General features: G+C 32.3%; 1 protein-coding gene across 2 annotated transcripts in view; it reads right to left on the reverse strand.

Annotated features, from left to right (window-relative positions):
• Positions 1 to 12,488: 12,488 nt before the first annotated feature.
• LOC108913525 (tyrosine-protein phosphatase non-receptor type 13-like) overlaps positions 12,489 to 26,507 on the reverse strand; it is a 217,255-nt gene continuing 203,236 nt past the window's right edge. Inside the window, exons 6-10 of one of the 2 annotated variants that reach the window (XM_018719087.1) lie at positions 24,532 to 24,684; positions 24,291 to 24,466; positions 22,282 to 23,017; positions 22,070 to 22,219; positions 12,489 to 12,830 (exon numbers count right to left, since the gene is read on the reverse strand). In XM_018719087.1, the coding sequence (XP_018574603.1) occupies positions 12,693 to 12,830; positions 22,070 to 22,219; positions 22,282 to 23,017; positions 24,291 to 24,466; positions 24,532 to 24,684 (1,353 nt within the window). In that variant the 3' untranslated portion in view covers positions 12,489 to 12,692. The remainder of the gene's footprint in view (positions 12,831 to 22,069; positions 22,220 to 22,281; positions 23,018 to 24,290; positions 24,467 to 24,531; positions 24,685 to 26,507) is intronic. The other variant, XM_023456046.1, reaches the window with a different exon arrangement.

Here is a 26,507-nt window from a genome sequence, read left to right on the forward strand (position 1 = left end):
TAAATTAGCGGTAGATTCTCTGAAAAATTATAAAAAGTCATTTGTTTACACTTTTTCAAATCGATGTCAATGGCGAAAAAAATGTTCTCTTCGAAAACCATGACAGGTCCTTGTAAAGCTTCTAGTTTTCAAAACTGCTCTCTAGTTTACTGTGCAATAATTTCTTGCAGATAACGATGATTAAAAACATTTTTCATTTAACGATCAATATCTCGATAACCAATAGTCACGCACCTTCCAAAAATCAAATTAAAACTCAATAAATAAAATAATTGACCTCTGTATTGTTTGATTTTGAAAAAATTTTCCTGAGGCCATGGACAGTCTTAATAAAAATGATAAATACAAAGTTGATCTTAAAGAATGTTGTCTAAAATATTATAAAAGTGTGTAATTTATAACATTAGATCGAAATAACCAACAAATTATAAGGTCCTATTTAGATTTCGAAAATTGTGGTGCTCCCAGTAGTAACTACTCTGCGGACTGCTGCACCGTCCAGCATTTAACAATATTAGCAATATCTAGTAAACAACTAAGACCGCTCGTTAACAGAAATACTAAACATAGGCCAATTGCGAACTTATCAGTTAGACATAAATGAGTTTATATCTAGTGATTCCGATGACAAATGATCTTAACTGCTTATTGCAGGTATAATTCAATGCTGGACAGGAGTTTCAACCGCAGAGTAGCTGTTATAGTCTTTCCGATCTCAAATGAAGAACCAAGAGGTTGGCAGTATGTACCAGGTTCGGTCGCTGACGCATCAACTTGTCATTGAAATATTTGAAAAACTTATTCCCATATTTATTTAGCCACACCCATATACAGTGGTAGAAATGTATACTACCAGTTGAAAAATGCGCGCCGACAAACGGCCGCACTGGGCGACTGGGCTATAAATCTCAGTTGTTGACAAGTGGTTAACAAGTTACCTAGCATTGCAGTGCAGCAATGTGAAATTTGGTGTGATTCAGGTAATTTTAATTTATTATAGGCACTTTCTATTAATCATTCATATTACAATTATTACAAAAAGGGAGAAATAGGGAGGGATATTTTGTTTACTAATATTATTACAACATGGCATTTTGGAGACCTTTTGAAACGGGACAAAACGAAATTTACCATCAATATAATAAAATTGTTTGAGGACATAAATAATTAAAATATGTTGTTGGCCAAATGAAGATATATACAAATTATTATAATTTTTTACCTTTAGCAGAAAACTTTTTTAGGGACGCCTATGGAACTCATTAAATTTTATTGTTAGGCGTTTTTATACATATTCAACTGACTTCGAAAAGACTATGCTCCTAGTGCGGCACTCATTCATACGTTAATTGCCACAAAGCATTGCTTTATAGTACAGGAAGAGAAAAATATCTCAGAGTGCATAAAAAATACACAGTGTTCCATAAAGGAACAAAACCTACATCTAGAACGCGCATATACGATATTTAATTATTTTTCTAAAAAATTCTAAATCAAAAATTTAATCGGAGTGATCGATTTCTGTAGAAAATCGTATACTATTTTATTTTATTAAAAATATATAGATATAAAATTTAAAATAATTACTATTTTATTTAAATCCTTATTTGTACAAAGAGAAAGTGATGCTAGATATATGCTTAATATAATTTACTTAAGTAAATTCCCATTTTTCAAATATAAATTAAATTTTACAAATAAATAAAATGTATACAAGTGATTTAAGGAAAGGTGTTTAAGTAATTTAAAAAGCACCTTAAGAACAATATACTTGAATATGGAACAATTTTATTTTAAAGATTTTCAAAACTTTTCAAAAATCTTATTTCTACAAAGAGAAAACTCTAGCTTATACCATCCACTGTATGTTATATGCATGCACTGACTTACCTTTACTTGTCTGGTTGAACACTGTCTTTCACAATATTTAAATACCAATTCGAATTTGACAACCAGCGTCGAACAATTCGAGATCGCGCGCGCTACACGAGACGCCTCCAAACATAAACAGATCGGTACCGAGTTTCAGACTACAGTCGCGCTTTGGGCATGGGTAAATGGATGGTACAAACTGGAGCGTCAGTCCACCAGAGTGTGGCATTTCCATGTCATGCATTTGGTTTAGGGGGAGTTCTTCATGCGTGTCTTCATAGAAGTCAATGTTTTACATATTATACAAAAAGAATGGAATATGTTAAATAAAACTGAATAGAATCGTCTTATGCAAAAAGTTTAAATTGTTTTTGAACTATGAATGCGCGTTTTCTTTCTTCTGAAAGAAATGTTATTAAAATTGCCATAAGAGCTTTATAGTTTTCCTGAGGGAAAACCCAAAATTTTTCTGGTTTAAACAAAAACTCTGAATGTTTACAGTTTCATTTGGATGCCGCAATTTAATTTTGTACGTTATTATCTATTTTTAGATTTTTTAGAACATTAGAAAATATTGCTGAGACTTAAAGCCAAACAATTATGTTCACTAGAAAACGTAAGAGGATGTTAGATTTATCTTCTGTACCATTTTAATTAATTTAATTTGTAATATTTTATAGTTTTTCTTACAAAAACACTGTGAAGCAGAAAATGATGTCCGATCACTATATTTCGTGAGAGTGAGTTAATTTAAAATTATTTGTTATTTAAATTTATCTAATTGTAAATCACAGAAAATGGCAGAAACGCCACCACCTCTTACATTTCATTGCAATTACTGAAGTTGTTTAAAAAGAAAATTCGAAAAAATAAAATACAGAAATAAATTTGAAAACGCACCCATGTTGATAGCAACCTTTTGTCTTAATTTTGGTTATTTGAACGAGCGATAGCGCATATTTTTTAAATCACCCTGTGTTAAAATGTGTTAAAGGTTAAACATTTTATTGAAAACTAATTTTTCGCAAGAACTATTAAATGAGAATCTTAAAGATAATAATATAACAATTTCTTATTGTCTTGCTCTTTTTATTCGATTGGGTATTTCTGCCACACTGATAAAAAAAAGAAATAACTCCAAAAAGATCAGTCAATGGGTTGAATTTAGTTTTGTCAAACAAGAAATATCTAACACTGAGAAAGCAGATAATTTTTCACGACTATACAGAGCCTTCATAAATGATTACAAGCCACGTGACCAGTAATTTTGTTTGGAGCAGTAATTTTATTTCCTTCATGTTGGCAAATAAATTTCGGTTAAATTAAAACAATATTACAGTAAAACACAATATTGTGTTTCATCGGCTGTGATTGGTGTAATTTTTCACGAGATTTTGTTCAACCAAACAGCGATCGGATTGACCTCGAGCATAGACCTAAAGGTTTGTCATTGTTCATTGTAAACGAATCAAATCATAATATTGATCACGTCAAGATTTAGAAAATTTTCGTTACCAGTACCATCGTGCAATGTTAGGTTGTTTAAGCTCGGCGGTCACGTAGCTTGCAAACAATTATGAAGGCTCTGTACGATAACCTCTGCAATAGACTACACAGTTTCAAACAATTCAAAAAATTCGCTGTTTTCTTTATCAAAACTCTTGTTATCAGATTGACTTTAATGTGTCTAATGTGAAGATATTTATTTTGTTTATCTACCCTTCGTACAGATATAAAATATACGTATAATATTTATTCTGTTATTACCAGTGGCGGCTCGCCAGGGTGACGCAAGTGATACACCGCTTCACCTAAAATTTCTGTTTCGTTGTGCAATTTAAAATTATTTTTNTTGTTTAATACGCAGAAATAAACAGAATAGTTGCGCTGTGAACGCCTTCTAAAAAAACATTGCCTTCGTTGAGTGTGCATATCAAGTGACGTAGATCGAAATCTGTCTGTACTCCGCTTCTCTTCGTAGCGTTGTTTACGTCGGTTGTCATGGCAACGAGGCGACCAACACGGGGATAAACTACGCCATGGGGGAACGAGTGATGCGGAAATTGAAGCAGCATTGTCATCGCCTATCGCCTGCCTTTAAAAAGTTTATAACGATACGCGTCGCAAATTTGTTTTGTATAATAATTGTAGAAATGTTTCCTATGTATGATCCAGTATGTATTTTATTGGAAACGCCATAAATTGCGAGAGACCTGTGCCTTATTCTCTCAATATGGAAAAAAGGAGGAGTCAAAAGACAATGGGTACGTTTGAAAGTTTCGGGATGAATGGTATTCAACGTCAGTTTTTTGGCAATTTTGCAAATGCAACTAAAATTTTCCATTCATTTAAAGATATTTGATCTTGAAAATTTAAAAATTTTCTTTCTTTTTAGTCAATCAGTGAATATGCTTCCCCTATTCTCACTGTCACGAGCCGTCACTGGTTATTACTTTCCTCTTTCTTAAGAATATTCAGTTAACAATTATCAAATTTGATAGAACTGTTTCAAACATCTATCATCGTTTGGTAAAATCATCGCGAACTTTTTCCTTTTTGCCGTTCTACTTTCTTTTTCAAAAGTGTTATTACCTTGAATAACACATGTCAAAATTCTTCCTTTCTAATCTAATCTCAATGTCCTCCGACTGTAGTGTTTAAAAATAAATAAGTACTGTAAATTTATTATTATCCATTCTATTTAATTTTTCTGTTAAACCTTGAGTATTGGCAAAATTAACTGCAATACAACACTTCACCGTCGAAAATTATTTTTATTTTCAATGTTTTCAAAAGCTCACAAATCATAATTTATATTGATTACAAAAATACAGTATGTTCATTGCCTGAAAATAGAAAAGGCATTGGTAAACAGATTTAATATGTGAGGAGTTGATTTTCAAAACGCATTTTTTTCGTATCCAAAAAAGTTTTAAACAAAATACCACATAAAATATTTTCTGTCAGGTGATTAATATACTTAATTATTATTATCTTTATAGCACCAACAATTTTTCACATATGATTATTACGTAATTATCCCAAATTGTGTTATGTTTCAAAAACTGCGTTTTGAAAATCGACTCCTCATTTATTAGAACGGTTTTCTAGTATATGCAGGACAATTTTATCAAATACTCGATCGCAAAATGAGGTACAATACTCTAAAAACTACATTGAATCTTGTATTCAGGAATTTTCGGATTCTGACTTCAGCGACCAAAAAAACCCGCGGTAACAAAATTCAGGCAAAGATATCGAATAGAAAAACATGTGACTTAAAGGGATAAATAGGACCCCTACATGGTCTGTTGGTGGTTTCCAACCCTTTGATAAGTTACATTATTTATTTTCTATGTTATCTATCAACCAACATTTGTACATATACAGGGTGTCCCGAAATTCATGCAGCAAAATTTGGTCACAGATTCTTAAGACAAATTTAGGTGACCCGTATTTTTTATTTTTGCCAAGTGGCCCCCTCTTTCAGGGTTACAGCCCCCTGAAGTCCGCCCCTAAGAATCATCTTTTTTTTTATATCTCAGTACCTTGTTGTACGAGGTACACAGGGGTTCTATGACATGTGGAATCTGATGGTGCTTCGTTTTTTGGCGGGGAACCCCCTTAAGACAATTTTTCGTGGCCCCCCTTGTCTTTGAAGCCAAAAAAATTTGGTCGCATATTTAAATTTCTTAAAAATTATCACTCCACCAGAATGCCATTAAATTTAGAATCTTTTTGTCTCTTTATACTTTTTTTTGTAAAACGCAATGTTTTCGATAAAAATGTCAAAATGTGATCGAATGCATATTGTGATTCGCCATTTTCCTAATATAATAGCTAACTAATAATTAAAAAAAAATCAAATTTGCGACCAAATTTTTCTGGTTCCAAAGACAAGGGGGCCCACGAAAAAGTGTCTTAAGGGGGTTTCTCGCGAAAAAGCGTAGCACTGTGAGATTCCACATGTCATAAAACCCCTGTGTACCAAATTTAGTGATTCTCGTACAACATGGTTTTGAGATATAAAAAAAACTTCTTAGGGGCAGATTTCAGGAGGCTGTAAATCCGAAAAAGGGGGCCAGTTGGCAAAAAGAAAAAATACGGGTCCCCTAAATTTGTCTTAATAATCTATGACCAAATTTCGTTGCATGAATTTCGGGACACCCTGTATTTGGTAGGTAGTATAAAATACAAAGCTATTGGCATTTCACAATATTTTGCACTAACATTCGTTATTTGATCTTAGGCGTGCAATTAACTCCCACGTAGGGGTGCATGGGTGTGGATTTAATTTGCATATATATTTCTTTGTAATACTCAAAATATTATTTTAAAATATTTTCTCAAAGTATTTAAAAATTGTTGCATTTCATTATAAAGCTATCCTCACTATTTCACCTTATTTTGGCGATGTTTTAGCGTTTTAATGGTAGATCGGTTTTTGGGCAGAACTTTTTTTTGTGGGTCTGTGTTAAATATTTCTAGTTATTATTATGAAATAAATTTATAAAATCAACCCCTTGACTGAATACACGCGGGGTAATTTGCTTAAACATTTTCTTTTTAATGTGGCTGAAATATCCAGTTACATTTCTTGTGTTGCTCTATTTCTACAACTTCGATATGTATAAAATATAAAACTTTTACAGAAGTTTTAGTCAGTGTATCACGGTGTAGAACTAGATGTTCATTAATATTTAATTTTGCTAATAAATATTGTTCCAAAAAACTAGAATAGCTTTTTAATTTAATGAATTGGTTCATACGTGGCACATTTTAGGCAGGTAGGTTTTTTATGCACATCAGTTCAGGCGCTATCAGATTCATGGGTCGCCTGCTTATGGTAATGAATCTCGCGAGCTAGGGAAAGGTCATTGTTACATTGTTATGGTAAAAATATATGCATGGTGCTATTTTAGCATAACATTTCCTATTTATGGTTTATTAACACATACAAATGGGACTTCGTTTAACTAGAAATATTAATTAATGGTAAAATATTTCGTCATTTTAAATTTTAAAATAAAATAAAAAATATTTTGTTTTAAGTGATGAAGTAAATGAATAGAACAGTTAATTTAATTTGGCGGATAGACATTTTATATATTTTTGATAATGTTTAAACAGTTGTTGTTCATACATCAAAACTCATTTTGTATAGCCTCCTAGTTCATGTAACATTCGACACTTTTTTTTATTTATATGCTTTTAGAAAGAAAACACAAAGATATTTCACAAAGATGTACCTATACCACGACGGAGTGTAGGATGTAAGAAAACAGACTTAAAAGATGTGGGACAAATGGCAGTAGTCAAGTTGGGCTTTTGCACTTAGAATCAACTGCGACGAATGTATTAGTTGTTATTAATTATGTCTTAATTATCTGGTAGGTACTTGAACTTTGTGAAAACTATCCACCTGAAAGAACTAGATCCCAGAGACTGATTATGCAAGTTGCGTTACCTTCATTTCATTCTCAAAACGGCTATTTAGTTTCTGTTTCTGTATATGTAATTCTTATTGTAGGCAGTGGCGGCTCGTCACATTGTAAATAGGTGAGGCCCGTGGCTATTTTACTAGATTACCAATAAAGACGAATAGAATCATTTTAAATTTTCAAGGTCAAATGAATCTAGAAATTTTTATTTGCATTTACAATATTATCGAAATTCACAAGAAGTATTTTCATTCAGATTTTATAAAAAACAGAAATATTTACGCAACTATTTGGTCTCAAGTAACCATAAATTAAAAAATTAAATAAAATCAGAACTTTAAAAATGTTATTTACAATCAAATTAATAGAAGAAAAAAAGCAAAATGATATATTTACCTATTAATTAAAAAAAATTGTTCCTCCTTGGTTGAAGAATATTAAATAACGAATTTTCACAAGGTAGTCAGCCAACTTGTCTATAAAGTAACGCAGCCAGCTTTTCGTTTGCCTCCACTTTTAATAAAATATTTTAAAAACATTCCGTTTTATAAAACAGGTCAATGCGTCGGTCTTTTAAATTAGCAAATTTACTAATAATAATGCGCTCTTGTGTCATCGTATTACTTAAGTAAGTCTTAATGCGCTTAAGACACGAAATGTTTCTATCTACCGATTACACTTGTTGCTGGAATTGTTAAAACTAGACAAAACTGTTTGTATGTTTCCAAAAATACTATTTTAACTTCGTCCTACAATATTTCTATCATTTTTTGAACTTCTAATGACGAAATTTTTCGTCTTGGTACAAAGTATTAAGTTCGTTTTTCAACCTTTTTATTTAAAAAAAGTTTGGATACATTTGTAATAAACATTCAAACAATTTTTCGTGAAATTTGTTTGCATATTCGGGAAATTTTCAGGAATCTACTAAAGCAAAAAATTTAAAACATAAATTCCCAAAACGAATACTTAATTGAGTGGTGCAGGAATTTATAGCTAATATTTCTAATTCATCGCAACTTTTCCGATTTACTTGGCAAGCCAGTAATATTTTTCGCACAATTTAAAAATATTTTAAAATTTTTCTTCGTTCTACATAGTCATTGATAATTGTCATATTTCTAATTCATCGCAACTTTTCCGATTTACTTGGCAAGCCAGTAATATTTTTCGCATAATTTAAAAATATTTTAAAAATTTTCTTCGTTCTACATACTCATTGATAATTGAAGACCTTAACTTCAAAAGGGTCTAAGTACCAAAAACATAAATAAAAGTTTGAAACAAAATAATGATTTTTACAGAAACTATTAAATACATATTGTTGATTAATTTTTATTTGAAATAACACAGTACAAGAACGCTTATGGACTATTTAAAGTGTGAAGACAACAAAACTATGATTTTTTAGACATGAATAAAACATAACTTTTGTAAAAAGGTCTAAGTCCATAAACATAAAACCTAAGGTCTAAGTGCCACTATTAGTAGCAGGTTGGGATTCCTGCTGCTGGTTCTCTATTATTTTTTTATAGAATGGTTGATACTGACTTGGTATATACGGAATCATATCTTGCAGGTTTTTAAGCTTCTCTTTGGTAATTCGTGGTTTTGATATTTGATCGGAAAGTTTTAAACTGGCTAGTTGCTCAATGGATTTTCCTTTTTTTAAAATGTTAACTTTCTGCCACTCTTCAACATCACTGAAGGGTTTTTTAATTTTTATAATGGTGGGCTTATCTTTAGTTATTTTTAAAATAGATGCTTGAGATATATTAAGTTTTGTAGTGTTAAGATAAACATCAGCCGCCGCCTGTATGTTTTTAAAGTTTGTAGATTCCATGTTCACTGTGCGGAATGGTATGATGTGTCTTGTTTTTTCTATCATTTCTTTAATACACTGGGGGGTAAAACACTTTACGACTCTTTATCTTTTTTTAATCAATGCGAAGTCTCTGTCGCATGACATATAGGAATGTCCACTGATTAAAAACTTTTGCTCTATTTCATCAAACATATCATCATTTTCTTCTACCGGAAATGATTTTATATGAGCACCGATCTGATTGTGTATTTGCTCGTTGTATTTTCTTTCTTTGGTATGTTTCCCTCTTTTGTCATTGTAGTTAATGGATCCCCATTTTTTCTTCTCAACAAGGACCTGTACTTGTTTGTGAGATAATGCAAATATCTGGCTAAATGTTTGACGGCAGATCCTAAGGTGTTCTCCATCCTCATTTGGAACTGTATAGAACATAGTTGCTTGTCGACGGCTACTTTCGGNGAAATTTTCAGGAATCTACTAAAGCAAAAAATTTAAAACATAAATTCCCAAAACGAATACTTAATTGAGTGGTGCAGGAATTTATAGCTAATATTTCTAATTCATCGCAACTTTTCCGATTTACTTGGCAAGCCAGTAATATTTTTCGCATAATTTAAAAATATTTTAAAATTTTTCTTCGTTCTACATAGTCATTGATAATTGTCATACCAAGAATATTTTCGCGAACTTTCCCGACCTCTTCATTTTTCGTTAAAAATTGCCGTTTTTTTGCGTTGGCTGCCTATTCAAAAGTTGTCGTTTTTCTGCTTCATTGTAAGGAAGTTACTTTTTATTTACTTTAAATTAATAACAGATTTGTCCTTGTCCTTAGAGCCTTTGTACTATCATCGCTCACACCCACACGTTACACACTGTAAGCCGAACGAAATGGGTCTCAAGTTTCCCGGGTAAACACGTTATTTTAACCGTCTCGCATGGAGGGGGAACTACAGCATATTTATAGGCAAGTGTGACGTGCTTATAAGTCAGAAATTGCGGCCTCACTGTGGTGGAGAGTAGTAACAGTATATACGCAGATGTACCTACTAGATAATAATGTAATAGATAATAGATAATAATTGAAAATTAGTATTAGTAAACTATTTTAATAGCAGAATAGTAGGTATTAAAATATACGGTGTGAGAGCCAAATTTTACAGTGAGGCCCGGTATCAGTTGCTTCATACGACAAGCCGCCACCGATTAGTACAGTGCATATATGTTTGTGTAGTTGTGTTTTTCCGAGGTATAGTATATTATTTTGATTTTGATACTACACATTATCGTCCTCAAGTCTTACATGAAGTAGTTTTTGTACAAAAGAATGTTCGATAAAAATACATAGGTAGGTACATGTTTCTATGCTACTGTTCTAAACTTTTTTTATTAAAATTATGTAGGTATATACAAAAAAATAAATAAAAAATCGTGAAATAAATTTGCACATTCTATGTAGAATAACAGTAATGATTATTAATCAATATCTTTGAAAGGATCAATGAGTATGATTGGTTAGAGCAACATGATACGGCGTCGGCAACGGATTCCTTCTCTTGTAAGATTAGGAGAAATGACAAAGCTAAGATCATTACCGTGTGATCCAAGATTTTAACGTTTCTAATGTGAATAGGTAAGTGTTTATGGTATTCTTCAAATTTGATAGATATTCATATAACGTTATATTACATTTGACATTGTTTCTTTGATTTTTTCCTTGAAAATTGAAAAATATATTATCAGGTTCTCATACTGCCGCTTATAAAAATGCCATGCTAGCTTAGATGTATTAAAACATGTTCAGTGGTGGTTTTCTAATACAATATTTTAACATTTATTTGTACATGAAATATCCATAAGGCAACAGTTATGTTGGATGCGAATTCTTATGAACATCTTTTTGTATGAAGTCATAGTAAGTGTTCATAAATTATTCCTATAAATAGAGCGTTTATCGTGTTTTGTTGTTAAAGTTTAAGTAACATCGAGAGAAAATGCAATATTGCACTGTTAACAGCTCGTATGGATATGCACATTTGTGTTAATCAGATATTTTGTATTTATTTTTTCTTTATATTATTAGATATTATTATTATGACCCGATTTTCATTTGAATTTGTATCCAATGAACAAGGAGTACTTACCTAAGTATAAAAAACGGTGTCAAAAGGACGTCCCGAATTCCAACTATGAACATTCCAGTCTGTATATTGTTCACATCCATGTGCCCATTAGTGCATTGAAATATTTTAATATTGATCGTAATCTTCAATCAAAAAGCAACATTTTTGGAATTTGTAATTATGTAAAATTAAATTAAATTATAATTATGTAAATAGAAAAAGTTTTTAAGGGGCTTAGACCTTCAATCATGTCCATAACTGAATCAGTTGTTAGAGAATGTTACAGGACATGAATTTATTAAAAGCATATCATCATATCAACCATAAATTTTTACATATATCGATATAAAGGTAATTTTTTAATTTTTCAAAAAAAAAATGTTTTATACAAGAAAATAAAGGATTCGTTAGCGACAACCAAAAATTCTGACAACAATTTTGTAATAATAATAATAACTAGTTTCTATATTAAATATTTATTAACGGCAATGTTTACTATTAATTGTAGCCTATTTGAATCCCAGTTTACGAAAAGGGCACAAGTTAACTAACATTTGACTGTAACATTACCTAATTAAAGTAGTCCATAAATGAAATTAGCTTAATTGTTTTGTAATGAAAGTAAAATATAAATTTTTCTTCTTCTCTTCATCTTTTTTTAATTGTTTGCAATAGCTATGTACTCTTCAAAGTAGTTAATTCAACTAAGTTTCAGTGGGGCATCTAAAAAAATATAAGCACTGAATTCAACGATATTTATTTTTATCTTGTCTTTGGTCTTAAATCAAAACAAAATATTTGAAACATCAGAAAATCTACAAAGTATAACAAAGTTAAAATTTTGAATTACATTTTCAAAATTATTTTAACTGAACATTCAGTATATCCTATTTTATTTAATTAAATATTGCTAAATTTAATAGATTTATTATACTTTGATATACATCATCTTACAAAAAATAACACATTTCCTATTCAGGCAAAAATTTAGAATGTAATTTTTGAATATCATGTTTAACTTTAATTGTATTAGAATACTGCATATTGAATCTACTTTAAACATTCATTCTAATATTTTTATGCTACAATATAGGTACTTATCTATAGCAGGACTTATACAACAAGTCCGTAGTATTTTATGTACCATAATATATTATAATACAGACTAGCTTAATATTCTAAACAAAAAAAATAGAGTACAATTTAAAAACCAGAGTAAAATCACAAAAAAATACATAATTACAATTTTAATCACATTGGTAGAAGGAAAGTTTTAAATTATAATTACAAAACTATCACAACATTTTATAGCTTAAAATATGGATAAAAAAACATAAAAAAACATTTAAATTATGGATTTAACAAAAAATAAATTTATTTAGCATTAGAATATTTGATAGATGCTCTTAGAATATAATCTTGTACTACAGTTTCTCAATTCTCCGCATTGCTTTTTGGACAGTCTTCATTAGATTTGACTCTTGACACAACTATACACACTGGACCCCTTACTATTCGAAGAAGATCTATTATTTCTCCAGTGGTCATATGTTCTACACTTTCATCGTTCACCTGCAAAGAAATACATTTTAAAAATTTTCTACATTGATACTAACCTCATAAACATGATAGGTAACAATCGTCAAACTGAAATATAAAATACAATAACGAAACAGTAGCTGATGACCATGTCGTTGGTTTAATTCTTTTTGTTTTGAGTGACATCATTTGTTTTATAAGAAACTTTTAAACTGTTTCTGAAAAATATTATTTTAAAAACTGTTTCCGTAAACATTTACATTATATTTTTATTAGAGTTCAATTGAAAACACCCAACTAAATAACATGATTAAGGGTGAAATAACATTCAAAATAGTTCTCTTATTTTCACGTGTTATTTGTAAGAAAACAGAGTTCTTCTCTGTACTGAAAAATGCCAAAATATATCTTTTGTTCAGTACAAACAATTAAAATGGGAAAAACTAGTTAAGTTACATACTATGCCTTTGACAGAGCAATAAATTTTGGCTAAAAGTTGACAACTTGAAACAATAAATCAATGAGCAAAAAAAAATATAAAGAAAATATTTAATAATAACTAAAACAGAATTTTAAAGGGTCAGTCCTCTAGTGAAACCTCTCTGCTCAACCTCACACAATAGACCAGGCGGTATCTGTTTTGGTTTGGGTGAATCGTATATCCACGGAGATTTTTGGCTTTTTGGCTTTCAAATATCACTAGAAATGAAAATTTTTCTATGCGCATAAAAAAAACGTCGGCTTAACTTTTGGCGGCACAATATGTTAAAAAAATTCGAAAATGGCATATTTTTCTTCCTATTTGATTATATATCTTTTGGCGAAAATGGAAGAGGAAAAAAATGTTTGTAATTAAATTTTTTACAAAACATGACTAGTTACAAATCGAATGAATCATGATTATTACGGCAAAAATCGAAAAAATCGCAAAAATGGAGTTAAAAGACAATACTTTTTAGGGAATTTTTTTGGGGTATTTAAATTGGGTATAGGACCTTTATACTTGGCTCAAGAAAACTTCATATTATGTAGAATAATCACACCAAATTTCATCAAAATCGGTTCTATAGACCAAGGCCCTTAGATACTTGAAAATTTAACCACATATAGAAGGGCTCTCACGCTTTCAAACTTTTTTTGAAAAATTCGAATCCGTCAATTAGGAGAGCTCTGGCGCTTGATTAAACATTGGTCGAATTTTTGTACTTATTAAGCAGAGAGCGCGGCCGCATCGGCCTGCTCGAAATTGAATCGACGAGTTCAAAACCGCGATGCGCTTAAAAAATTTTTAATATCTCAGCTTCTAGAGGTCCGATTTTGATGATTTTTTAAATTTTAGCGTATTTTCAAATGTCTATCGTTAATAATTATTGGTCATTCAACAGTCCGATAATTATTTATCTTTAAACTTCCTTTATTTATAAACTTTATTTTTCTATTGTATCAAAAGTAAGTGCATAAACTTATAGACAGTTTATCAAAGATCAAAAACAAATTTATTTAAATATTCTGAAATGGTTTAAACAACAATTATTTTCAAAATATGACGAAAATTAGTAATATAATGAGTTAATTTCTCATTTGCTTATATTTTAAATAATAAATAATATTTGAATTATTCTTTAATCACAAAAAAAATTAATATTAAAACAAGAATCTTTCTTTCATTTCAATATATTATTCCGTTTTCGAAAAATGCGACCTTGAAAAAATAGATACACGTATATACCGTTAGGAAAAGAATCTCTACAACCTGTATATATAGTGTTATTTTTTTAAAACCTGACAGGCCAACTTTTTTATTTGAAGTAATAGACTAGTACTTCCAAATGCAAAGTTGTAGGAAATAACATGATTAAAAATAATTTACAAATAATTTTTTCCAGTGTTCGACGTTCAAAAATTCGACCAATGTTTAATCAACCTCTAGAAGGTGAGATATTAAAAATTTTTAAGCGCATCGCGGTTGAATTCGCCGATTCAATTTCGAGCAGGCCGATGCCGCGCTCTCTGCTTAATAAGTACAAAAATTCGACCAATGTTTAATTAAGCGCCAGAGCTCTCCTAATTGACGGATTCGAATTTTTCAAAAAAAGTTTGAAAGCCTGAGAGCCCTTCTATATGTGGTTAAATTTTCAAGTATCTAAGGGCCTTGGTTTTTGCTGTGCAAAAATTTGAAAATTTGCATTTTTTTTTTCAAAATCTGGATTGCAAAATTATTATGCAAAATCTATCGAACCGATTTTGATGAAATTTGGTGTGATGATTCTACATAACATGAAGTTTTCTTGAGCCAAGTATAAAGGTCCTACACCCAATTTAAATACACCAAAAAAATTCCCTAAAAAGTATTGTTTTTTAACCCCATTTTTGTGATTTTTTCGATTTTTACCATAATAATCATGATTCATTCGATTTGTAACCAGTCATGTATTGTAAAAAATTTAATTACAAACATTTTTTTCCTCTTCCATTTTCGCCTAAAATCAACTCTTAAAAAGATACATAATTAAATAGGAAGAAAAATATGACATTTTTCCAATTTTTTTAACATATTGTGCCGCCAAAAGTTAAGCCCACGTTTTTTTTTATGCGCATAGAAAAATTTTCATTTCTAGTGATATTTGAAAGCCAAAAAGCGAAAAATCTCCGTGGATATACGATTCACCCAAATATGGCTTTTTGAAACAGATACCATCTGGACTACAAGAAATACATCAGTTTTAAATTGTGCAAACGAAAATTGAAGAGGAGTCAGTTCCTTTAAAAACAGTTGTAGATATTTGATATATTTATATTAACATAATTATCATAACCTTGAATTAAGTAAATTGTTCTTTGGTCAAAATTTATTAATTTAAGTGAAGAAATTTTACTATGTTCGAGATTATACGTTCATATATACGAGGTTTAATAAAAAAGTAACGGAAATTTCCGAATTTGCGTATTGGTAGCACTGTCACCAGTGATGTACCTGTCAATTTTTAGGCAGTTGCCAGTGTTGCCACGCTTAGTTGGTATTTAGCGTGCGAATGAGCAAGATTTACCTCAGTGTTTTTGGTTTTTGGCGACTTTTTGGGTGCCGAAATGTCGAATCAGGGAGTTTGTCTAATATTTTGTTAAAAACGAAATTAAGTGCAACAAAGTGTTCAAAATGTGAAAGAAAGCCTTTGGCGACGATACTATGTCACAACCATGATCAATGGTGTAAATGTTTTCAGGAAGGCCAAGAAGACGTCGAAAATGGATCGAGATCTGGTCAAATGTGAAGGTTTTTCTAACCGTTTTCTTCATTCAATTCATCGCGAATTTTTACTGCCGGGTCGTACAGTTAACAAGGAATACTACCTACATAGGCGAGCGGTACACCCCTAAAAAAAAACGAGTGAACCGACTATGGAGGGGGGTCAGGATGAAATTTTTTCTAATCGCTATATTACGTTGTTGCGAACAAAAAACCTTAATGAGATTTTTCTATATAGCGATGGTTAGTAATTTGTTATTAACAAAAAAATTGCGAAAACTTAAAAAATCGATATAAAAACACATTGGTTATGTATTTTTGGCACAAATAAGTACTTTTTAACGCTTGTGATTTTTTCGAAAAAAGGTTTGTTTTCGAGCTACGAGCGATTTAAGGTCGAAAAATAACCAAAAGTCGCCATTTTCAATGTATGTTTTCTCGGACTGTACTGAAGCTTTTTTAATTTTTCTTGTTCGAGGCTTCACCGAAAGTTATATTTTCATGTTATATATTTTCATCCCGGCGACTTTTCCCCCCCATATGATGCGCGACCGAAAACTCGTGAAATTCACCGTTTCACCACGCGCCGATCCATGAGCGAGCGAGCCTGCGAATATGGATTCGTAAACAGCAATTGTATATTTTTTAATTAATGATCGTATATTATTATCTAAGATTACCAATACAAACCTATAAGTTTTGCGCAATTTCCATGAGGCAATCAGAAGAAAACGACAAGAACACGAGAGACAATTCGTGGATTTTGCACTACGACTACGCACGAAACCATACCACTTTGCTTATCCAACAGTTCTTGGTGAAAAACAACACCGTTGTGATGCCGCACCGTACTAATTCAATATCGCTTCTATATGTATTCTTTCGTTCTAAGCAAAGTTAATGTACTGAACTGAATAAACAGAATGTGATTAAACTGAAAATGACTTTCTTATTCACTTCAGAAACACGGAAGAACAGATTTTCCCTCCCTCCCGCCATTTTTTGACATCTACATCTTCCATTTTTATTGCAATAATAAAATCATGTACTTATTTTCCATATATTTATCATTGTGACCCGCAAAAACAATAAAACTAAAATGTCAATTTTAAAAAGTTAGGTTATAGCAAACAGATGAGACAAAAAAGAGAAAAAAAAATATATATAAGAAAAAAAAGGAAAACACACATCAAGAAAACTTTGAGAGGGAGAGGGGGAAAACAAAGTAAAAAAAAAAAAAAAAAAAAATAACACCAAAAAACACTATGTTACTAAATTCAGTTCAATCAGAATGAAAGAATAAACGTATTATTGTTCTGGAGTATTGCCGATAATTTTTTAACAGGACCTTTGTGCTGCCACAACGTCTGAACGTCCAACAATATTTGAACTTTTTAGAAAATGATTTACCACGTACCTATATTGGGAAATGTGGTATTTACATGACGGGGCTGCAACCCATCGCATGATCGCAACATTTTCTTAGAAGTGATGTGGATATGGTTGAGTAGTCCAATTAATACAAGATATTCATGTATTTCTTGAATTGAAATTGTAATGTGTCGTTTATTTCACATAATGTACCGATAATATGCTCAGCCTGCGCGTACATACTTGGAACGCTTTATTCGGTCCCGTTTCGACCTATGCTATCATGTACAGAGAAAGAGACAACTAGAGCGAATAGTTTTATTTCCCGATTTGTCAGCTTCCAACTTAGGAGTTTCTTTTCGTGTCATACGTGTGCAAGTAGGAAAAGCGTGTTATTATTTTCTTATTTTAGTAATACCACTGTGTTTATAAAAACAGAATCATGTGCGAGTGTTAGATGCAAATCTGTTAATGTTCATGGTAGTCGTAAATAAGCGAATTTAACATTGTATGATACACGTTTATCAGGGAATTCAAGCGCAAAACGCGGATATGCTGATGAATGATGCCATGGAAATGTGCAGTTTTTTAACAAAAGTGCCTATCAGAATTATTTATCGCAGAAAAAAAATTAAATTGACAATGACATTTAATATGCAGTCCGAATGAAAATTCACGGATTTTATTTTTATTAGAATGAAGTTTCAACATTAACAAAAATTCAAGCTGTAATCGCAGAAGACGAATATTGCCCTAGATTGTCAGAAAGAGTTTTACTGCGTAAAATGCATGAAATGAACTTTCGTTACTAAAACGAAATCGGAAAGTATGCTAATAGAAAATATTGTAGCATATTGTAGAATTGTAGTAGGTATGTGCAAAAAATATTTATAACAGAAAACGAAAATTCAATATTTCAACGAAACATGTATAAATAAAGAGCATTATGGTCGCCAAGGTTTGCCGAGATTAAAATATCAGCAGCAAACAAGATGCATTTTTAGAAGGTAAGAAATTATTAATTAAAGGGATCACGTCTGGCACCCTTATTCCTACAAAAATTCCTTTATTCCCATAAACTATTTATTTTAAATGTAATTTATTATAAATCCAATTTGTTTTTTAAATTCCACATATGGAATATACATTTTACCTCTGTACGCGCCACTGTTGTTTACTTGTTTTTTGGAGGCGCTCTCTGATTTACGGTCAAGCTCGCCAGGTTAGTATTTGACGTATAACCGACCACTTCGTACACTCGATGCACATGGACGACTACAGCTACTACCAGAACACAGTGCGTATGCAGCGGTATTTCAGATTTAACATTCAATTTCATTTTAAATTTGAAATGGTTCATCTTACGCCTCCTAAAAATGATGACACCATTTTCTTTTGATAAAAAACCGACAACTTTTTGCTATACCTTGCATCGAATACGATCCTACTATATTTGTTGTTCTATACCTATTTAATAGTTTCTCTAAAATGATGCACCTATGGAATCGCAATCTTCTCGCTCCTTTCTCGTCGCACGGATCTATATGTTGAGAATGAGTCACTGCCTACAATTTTGAGACTCTAGTAGGTATATTTTTCTATTTTCGTCGTCGCATGAAGCGTCGTTTGACGTGTGAAGTTGCGGCTCTAGCATATTTGTATTTTAAAGCTGAACCACACTAAATCAGCTTGTGTCATCATGCAAATATTCCGATGAAGTTAAATATTCATAATATACATGACGTTTCTTTAATAATGGGACACAACTTAAAGGGAAATTCCTAGGGACGATTTAATCAAATATATCTTAATAAAATATAACTTTTTTTCAGTCTACAGAGTGCCAAAATAAGAAAAAATCGAATTTTGCCATTTGAGAATCATTGCAACAATCCATATACCTGAAATGCTAAAAAAAGGAGTGAAAGTGACCAAAAAACAGACAGACAAACCATCTGCCGGGATTTTTATGATGGAAACTTTATTCCAGTGACCAAAAATAACTCGTGTGCACAGCCATTTTCAATTTTGACCGAAAGTAACTCGTATTCACAGCCATTTTCAATTTTGACCGAGACTCTTACAATTTGACCTGATAATAAAAATGGAATTCTTAATTCTAAATGAATTTGCATGGTATATGTAATCGCTAATTTACAATTTACGACGAATATCGAATATTGTGCTGATTGGCCAATTCAAATGAAAATCAAATATTTTTACTTAAATCAACTTTAATCAGAATAATATTACCATCTCTAAATCGCGACTGTGTGTACGTCAGCTAGAATATGCCTCAGCTTTTCACCTAAACAAATCAAATATGTGCGCTAGGTAAACTGATACCGAAAAAGCTGAAATTTAGTAAAGTAATAGACAACTTAACCAGTTATAGGAAAAAAACTGTCCGCTGAAGTTTTTGCTCAGCTGACGAGTTGAAGGTGCAGCACATCACTATGCGTGCGGGCGCATTGCATCTTTAACTTATTAGCTGAGCACTTTTCCCTCACTAAATAAAAAGCTAAGCACTTTTTTCATTTAACTTATTAAGTTAGCTTTTTTATTACCAAATTTCAGCTTTTGCGTTATGAGATGTATTATTTATTATTTTTTATTATTTTCTACCCCATTGAAAATCTCTATACGAAATCATATATTGAAATGAAAGAAAGATTCTTTTTTTTAATATTTTTTTTTTGTGATTAAAGTATAATTCAAATATTATTTATTGTTTAAAATATAAGCAAATGAGAAATTAACTCATTATATAACTTTTTTTCAGTCTACAGAGTGCCAAAATAAGAAAAAATCGAATTTTGTCATTTGAGAATCATTGCAACAATCCATATACCTACACACGTGTCTGAAATGCTAAAAAAAGGAGTGAAAGTGACCAAAAAACAGACAGACAAACCATCTGCCGGGATTTTTATGATGGAAACTTTATTCCAGTGACCAAAAATAACTCGTGTGCACAGCCATTTTCAATTTTGACCGAAAGTAACTCGTATTCACAGCCATTTTCAATTTTGACCGAGACTCTTACAATTTGACCTGATAATAAAAATGGAATTCTTAATTCTAAATGAATTTGCATGGTATATGTAATCGCTAATTTACAATTTACGACGAATATCGAATATTGTGCTGATTGGCCAATTCAAATGAAAATCAAATATTTTTACTTAAATCAACTTTAATCAGAATAATATTACCATCTCTAAATCGCGACTGTGTGTACGTCAGCTAGAATATGCCTCAGCTTTTCACCTAAACAAANTCTTTGATAAACAGTATATAAGTTTATGCACTTACCTTTGATACAATGGAAAAATAAAGTTGATAAGTAAAGGAAGTTTAAAGATAAATAATTATCGGACTGTTGAAAGACCAATAATTATTAACGATAGGCATTTGAAAATACGTCATAATTAAAAAAAAATCATTAAAATCGGACCCCTAGAAGATGATATTAAAAATTTAATTTTTAAGCGCATCGCGGTTTTGAACTCGCCGATTCGATTTCGAGCAGGCCGAAGCGGCCGCGCTCTCTGCTTCCCCCACCAACACCACCCGTATGATTTTCTTGCTTGCATAAATAACTTTAAACACGTTTTAAAGTAGGTTGCCAATGAAGAAAGTATTGTAATCTTAGAGCTGGTAAGTACTCGGAATACCAAAGGTATTTTTCGAAAAATTAGTCCGGATGTCCCAGTACATTTAATGTAAATGACGGTTTGATCGGCTATAACTACGTAACTAATTGATCAATCGATCTGTTTTTTTTTTAAGAAACGTCTTTCCAAGAACTTTTAAAACCTGTTTTAAAAAAATTGATTTTATTATTTGATTGAATATTCACTAAGTTATTCCAATTGTTTATAAGTATAAAAATTCGACCAATGTTTAAACAAGCGCCAGAGCTCTCTTAATTGACAGATTCGAAATTTTCAAAAAAAGTTTGAAAGCTTGAGAGCCCTTCTATACGTGATTAAATTTTCAAGTATCTAAGGGCCTTGGTTTTTGCTGTGCAAAATTTTGAAAATTTTCAAATTTTTTTTCAAAATCAGGATTGCAAAATTATTATGCAAAATCTATCGAACCGATTTTGATGAAATTTGGTGTGATGATTCTACATAACATGAAGTTTTCTTGAGCCAAGTATAAAGGTCCTATACCCAATTTAAATACCCCAAAAAAATTCCCTAAAAAGTATTGTTTTTTAACCCTATTTTTACGATTTTTTCGATTTTTACCATAATAATCATGATTCATTCGATTTGTAACTAGTCATGTTTTGTAAAAAATTGAATTACAAACATTTTTTTCCTCTTCCATTTTCGCCTAAAATCAACTCTTGAAAAGATACATAAATAGGAAGAAAAATTTGACATTTTTCGAATTTTAACATATTGTGTCGCCAAAAGTTAAGCCCACGTTTTTTTTATGCGCATAGAAAAATTTTCATTTCTAGTGATATTTGAAAGCCAAAATGCAAAAAATCTCCGTGGATATACAATTCACTCAAACCAAAACAGATCCGCCTAGTCTAAACAGCATTTCAAGTCATAACAAGTCATTTAGTAGTTTGACAGCAAATTATGTTAAAATGTAAAACTGTATGTGGTTAATAAATTTATATGTAAAATATATTTACCTTAATAACGCGGTCTCCAGGCTTTAGCCTGCCATCTTTTGCAGCTACACTATCAGCGTGAACAGCACTAACATAAGTTACTCCTGCGGCACCTTGTAAACTAAATCCTAGTCTACTATTCCAACCCCTATTTAATTCTATGGCAAGGACCTAAAAAACATAAAAAAGGTTTTTGATACAACATTCGTAAAATATAAAACTGATGAGTTTACCTCGTATTCTTCCTTCATGGGCATTTGATGGGCGTTAATTTCAGATTTAGGTTCTGTCTCGTCCTGCAATGCTACATTTTTCCACTTTTTCATATTAGTGTCATCAAATTTTCCATTCGCCTTTGTAGTTGTGGCAGCAGCAAAATCTACTGTATCAGAGCCTATTTGAGGATGAGCTGACTGATAGGCAGGGTTCTTATAACTAAATGTTGGATTATCAATGGGGATATGTGGCATACTTGCAGGTTCTTGGAGAAAACTGTCTCCAACTTCTACATCAGTACTTTTCACGTCATCATTACCTAGATTATAAGTCAAATTAGGCGCATCCAGTACTTCTGGATCTAAGTTATTTAACTCATATGCGTTATGGGCTAGCGAAAAGTTAAATCTAGGCTTTCTAGTAGCAACAGGAGTTTGATTTGGATTATACAAGTCTAATGAGCTAGGGCGGTTTGGCTTATCTCCGTCGTCTGACTCTATGGAGAAGAGTGAATTGAAGGCATCGTCGTCGAAGGGATGAGAGCACGTTTGCAGCAAGCCTTCATGGAATTGTTCGTCGTTTATCAAGTATTTTACGGACGAATCTGTCACTCGCGAAGCGTCAGAAGGACAGTTTTGACGACGCAGTCTTCTGGGTGATGCATTTGGAGACAAGGAACGACGATAGATATCCTGATTACCTGGAATGAGCTTACGAACGGCGATATCGTTTAACATATCGACTGCTTCTTGCCTGAAAGGATAACGACAATATATTTATACATTAATACATTTCTTAAATAACACAGGTCAACATTTAATCTAAGAATAATCACCAGGTCCGACCAGGGTACTTATAGGTTTTTTGGATCGCTGATTCCGAATCCGAGGTTGGCTAAGCTCCATCACGTCAGGTTCAAGGTCATTTGAAGGTCAAATGGCCAAAAAATGGTCTAAAAAATCTGAAAAAATTCATATGTATGTTTTTGGGGTAGTCAAGTTCAAAGCCGCTGCTATTTTTACCATTCAAAGACATCTAAAAGTCATATCAAGGTGATTTGGAGGTCAAATCGAGAAATATGGTCTAAAAAATCTGAGAAAATTTATACGGGATATCAGGGTGTTTGGGGAAAGAATATGTTGGCCGACTATTGCTGGTGTTTAAAAAGAGACAAACGTAGAACATAAAAGAAAATCAATTAGAAGATCGTTTGAAACTAAACGTAAAGGATTCAAAGCTGACGATTAATTTGTATGCTAAACAAGGAGATTCATTTATTGAAAACAATTTTAAAAGCAGTAAGGTGTAAATGGGGTCTCACCTTAATGGCTGGACACGTTACTGTTCTTGCCTTAACTGGCCGGGACATTCAGTCATCTCGACTTAATTGTCTGGACGCGCTTATGTTCTTGCCTTAACTGGCCGGGACATTCACTCGTCTTGCCTTAAGTGGCTGGACACACTCTTTTTCCTGCCTTAACTGGTCGGAACATTCACTCGTCTTGCCTTAACTGGCAGGACAGACTCTTGTTCATGCCTTAACTGGCTAGGACATTCACTCGTCTTGCCTTAATTGGCTGGACACGCTTATATTTCTACCTAACTGACCGGAAAATTGCCTTAACTGACTAGCCTCCTTTATGTTTTCGCCTCATTCGGTCAGGAGTCGTATACATACGTATACATTTTTTCAGATTTTTTAGACCGATTTTCTCGATTTGACCTAAAAATGACCTCGACATGACCTTGATACGACATTTAGATGTACTTAAATGGTGAAAATAACAGCGGCTTTGAACTCAGCTAGCTCAAAAATATACGTATGAATTTTTTCAGATTTTTTGGACGATTTTTTGCCATTTGACCTTCAAATGACCTTGAACCTGACGTGATGGAGCTTAGCCAACCTCGGATTCGGAACCAGCGATCCAAAAAACCTATAAGTACCCTGGTCAGGTCCGGTGATTATTCTTAGATCAAATGTTGACCTGTGTAATAATTATAATAAAAGGGGACCACTAGATACCTTAAGTGTGCTTTTCGAGAAAATGAGGTTCTTGGAGTGGTTTCGGATGGTGATAGTGCAGCCACGGGAGTTTGAGCTGAATCTCTATATAAGCGTAACCTAACAACTTCTGAACACTGTCTCAAGAACTGAACTGCTTGTTCATGGGACATAGGAGATATTTCTACATCATTTACCTGAAAAAAAAAAGACAATCAAAACTACTGCAATTTATTGTGTACAGCGTAATTCGTTTACTTACCGCTATGATTTTGTCACCAGCTTTAATTCTGCCATCTGTTAGAGCAGGTTCTCTAACTAAAGCGCGAACATAATGACCCAATGCGCTGTCATCTTCTTTGCGGAGTGTAAATCCTAGAGATCCGTGGATTTTCTTAAGCGTAACCTCAAATTCCTAAAAGAAAATAATACAGTTCACTGATTTTGCATGCGTAATTCGAATTTCTACCAAGTAAAAAATATTGTTCTTTAGTGAAATTCCTCACTATAAATTTATTGGGTATATTGGAAGCAATCTACAATTTTATATTAAAGCTAATAGCCCGGTCAAAATCGACAATAAATTCGCAAAACATGATGTTTCTGTGATTTTTTAATATGTTGTTTGGGCCCATTAGGGCTATGTATACCCAAGTTTGCAACTCTCAAAAAGTTGTGGAAAAATTTTTACACACCAAAAACCGCGAAATTTTTGGACTTGTTGTTTGGATTCTGCTCTATATCTCCTAATCCATGCATTTTTCGTCGAAAACTATTCTATGCGTCTTTTTAAGAACATCAAATTTGTGACAAACTAAGCCTAACCGGAAATCTGTAAGTCAATTGGTTACCGAATTGCGGCACTTTGAAAATAGGTCAGTTTTCCCAAACATTGAAAATTTTGGTTTTAGACCTTCTTTGGACCGAAATTGCGTCGAAACCATTGATCCTACGAGTAGAACTTGTAGAATATAATTTGTAGGTAATTTCATTACCTTTAAATTAAGCGTAGAGCGAGGTCTGTAAGCCTCGCAGTTCTCTCAAAATTGCAAAAAAACCCATATAGGGTAAAATCACATTTTTTCAGAAATGTTCCATAACCTTTCCTCTGTTTTGTTTTTTGGTTTGGTAATGACTGGCCTATTTTTAAAATGCCGTAATTCGGTAACCAATTCGCCTACAGAGCTCCGGTTAGGCTTAATTTGTCACAAATTTGATGCTCTTAAAAAACGTATATAGTAGCTTTCGACGAAAAATGCATGGATTAGGAGATATAGAGCAGAATCCAAACAACAAGTCCAAAAATTTCGTGGTTTTTGGTGTGTAAAAATTTGTCAACGACTTTTTGAGAGTTGCAAATTTGTGTATACATAGCCCTAATGGGTCCAAACAACATACTAAAAAATCAGAGATACATCATGTTTTGCGAATTTAGCGATTTTTATTGTCGATTTTGACCAGCCTATAAGGTCGTATTGGGCGCTAACTTACAAATAGAAATAGAGTTAAGTTATGCGTTTAAAAAATAGTTACAATTATTTCAAATGGTAATAAATTAATACAGAACACGTAAGACAGTTACATTAGGTTCGCAATGATGGATACAGATTTGATCTTCGGTTATATTTTAAAATGTTGCTCAATATGAGCGTTGCTCATAATCGACTTATAACTGTTTTTATAAAATAAAATGACAGTAAAATTGAACTTTTAACAAACACTGAAACTAGATAACACGCAGAAGAAAATGTTTGAATTGTCAGTGCTGCGAGAAACAACTATTCCGAGAGCTATTTGCCCTTACCGGCATTAAATTATACTCGCAACACCTAGTGCAACAGCTAGGATCGTTTGTTCAGTTTTTTAACCCACCAGGCACAGACCGGTTTCGGACTTATTAGTCTTTATCAGTGTGTCATAGGTGCGACAACCGACAAACGACCCAGCTGTTCTTCGTCGTATCATCACGAAAAGGAAATACATTCTACGCGGGAGCGCAACTAGGTGTTGCGAGTATAATTCAATGCCGGTAGGGGCAAATAGCTCTCAGAGTAGTTGTTTCTCGCAGCACTGACAATTCAAACATTGTGTTACGCCCTCTGTGGGTGGTAGTCATCCAACAAAGTACCTGCAGTTAGCAGGTCGCTTCCTACTGTAGCCATTTGAATGGCACAGTTGGGAGTCCGCACGACAGATGGAGCCATTTGCGCCCCCGCGTACAACGCAGAAGAAAATTTC

Source organism: Anoplophora glabripennis, unplaced genomic scaffold (genome assembly GCF_000390285.2).
Source record: "Anoplophora glabripennis isolate ALB-LARVAE unplaced genomic scaffold, Agla_2.0 scaffold37, whole genome shotgun sequence".
Classification (NCBI taxonomy): Eukaryota; Metazoa; Arthropoda; class Insecta; order Coleoptera; family Cerambycidae; genus Anoplophora; species Anoplophora glabripennis.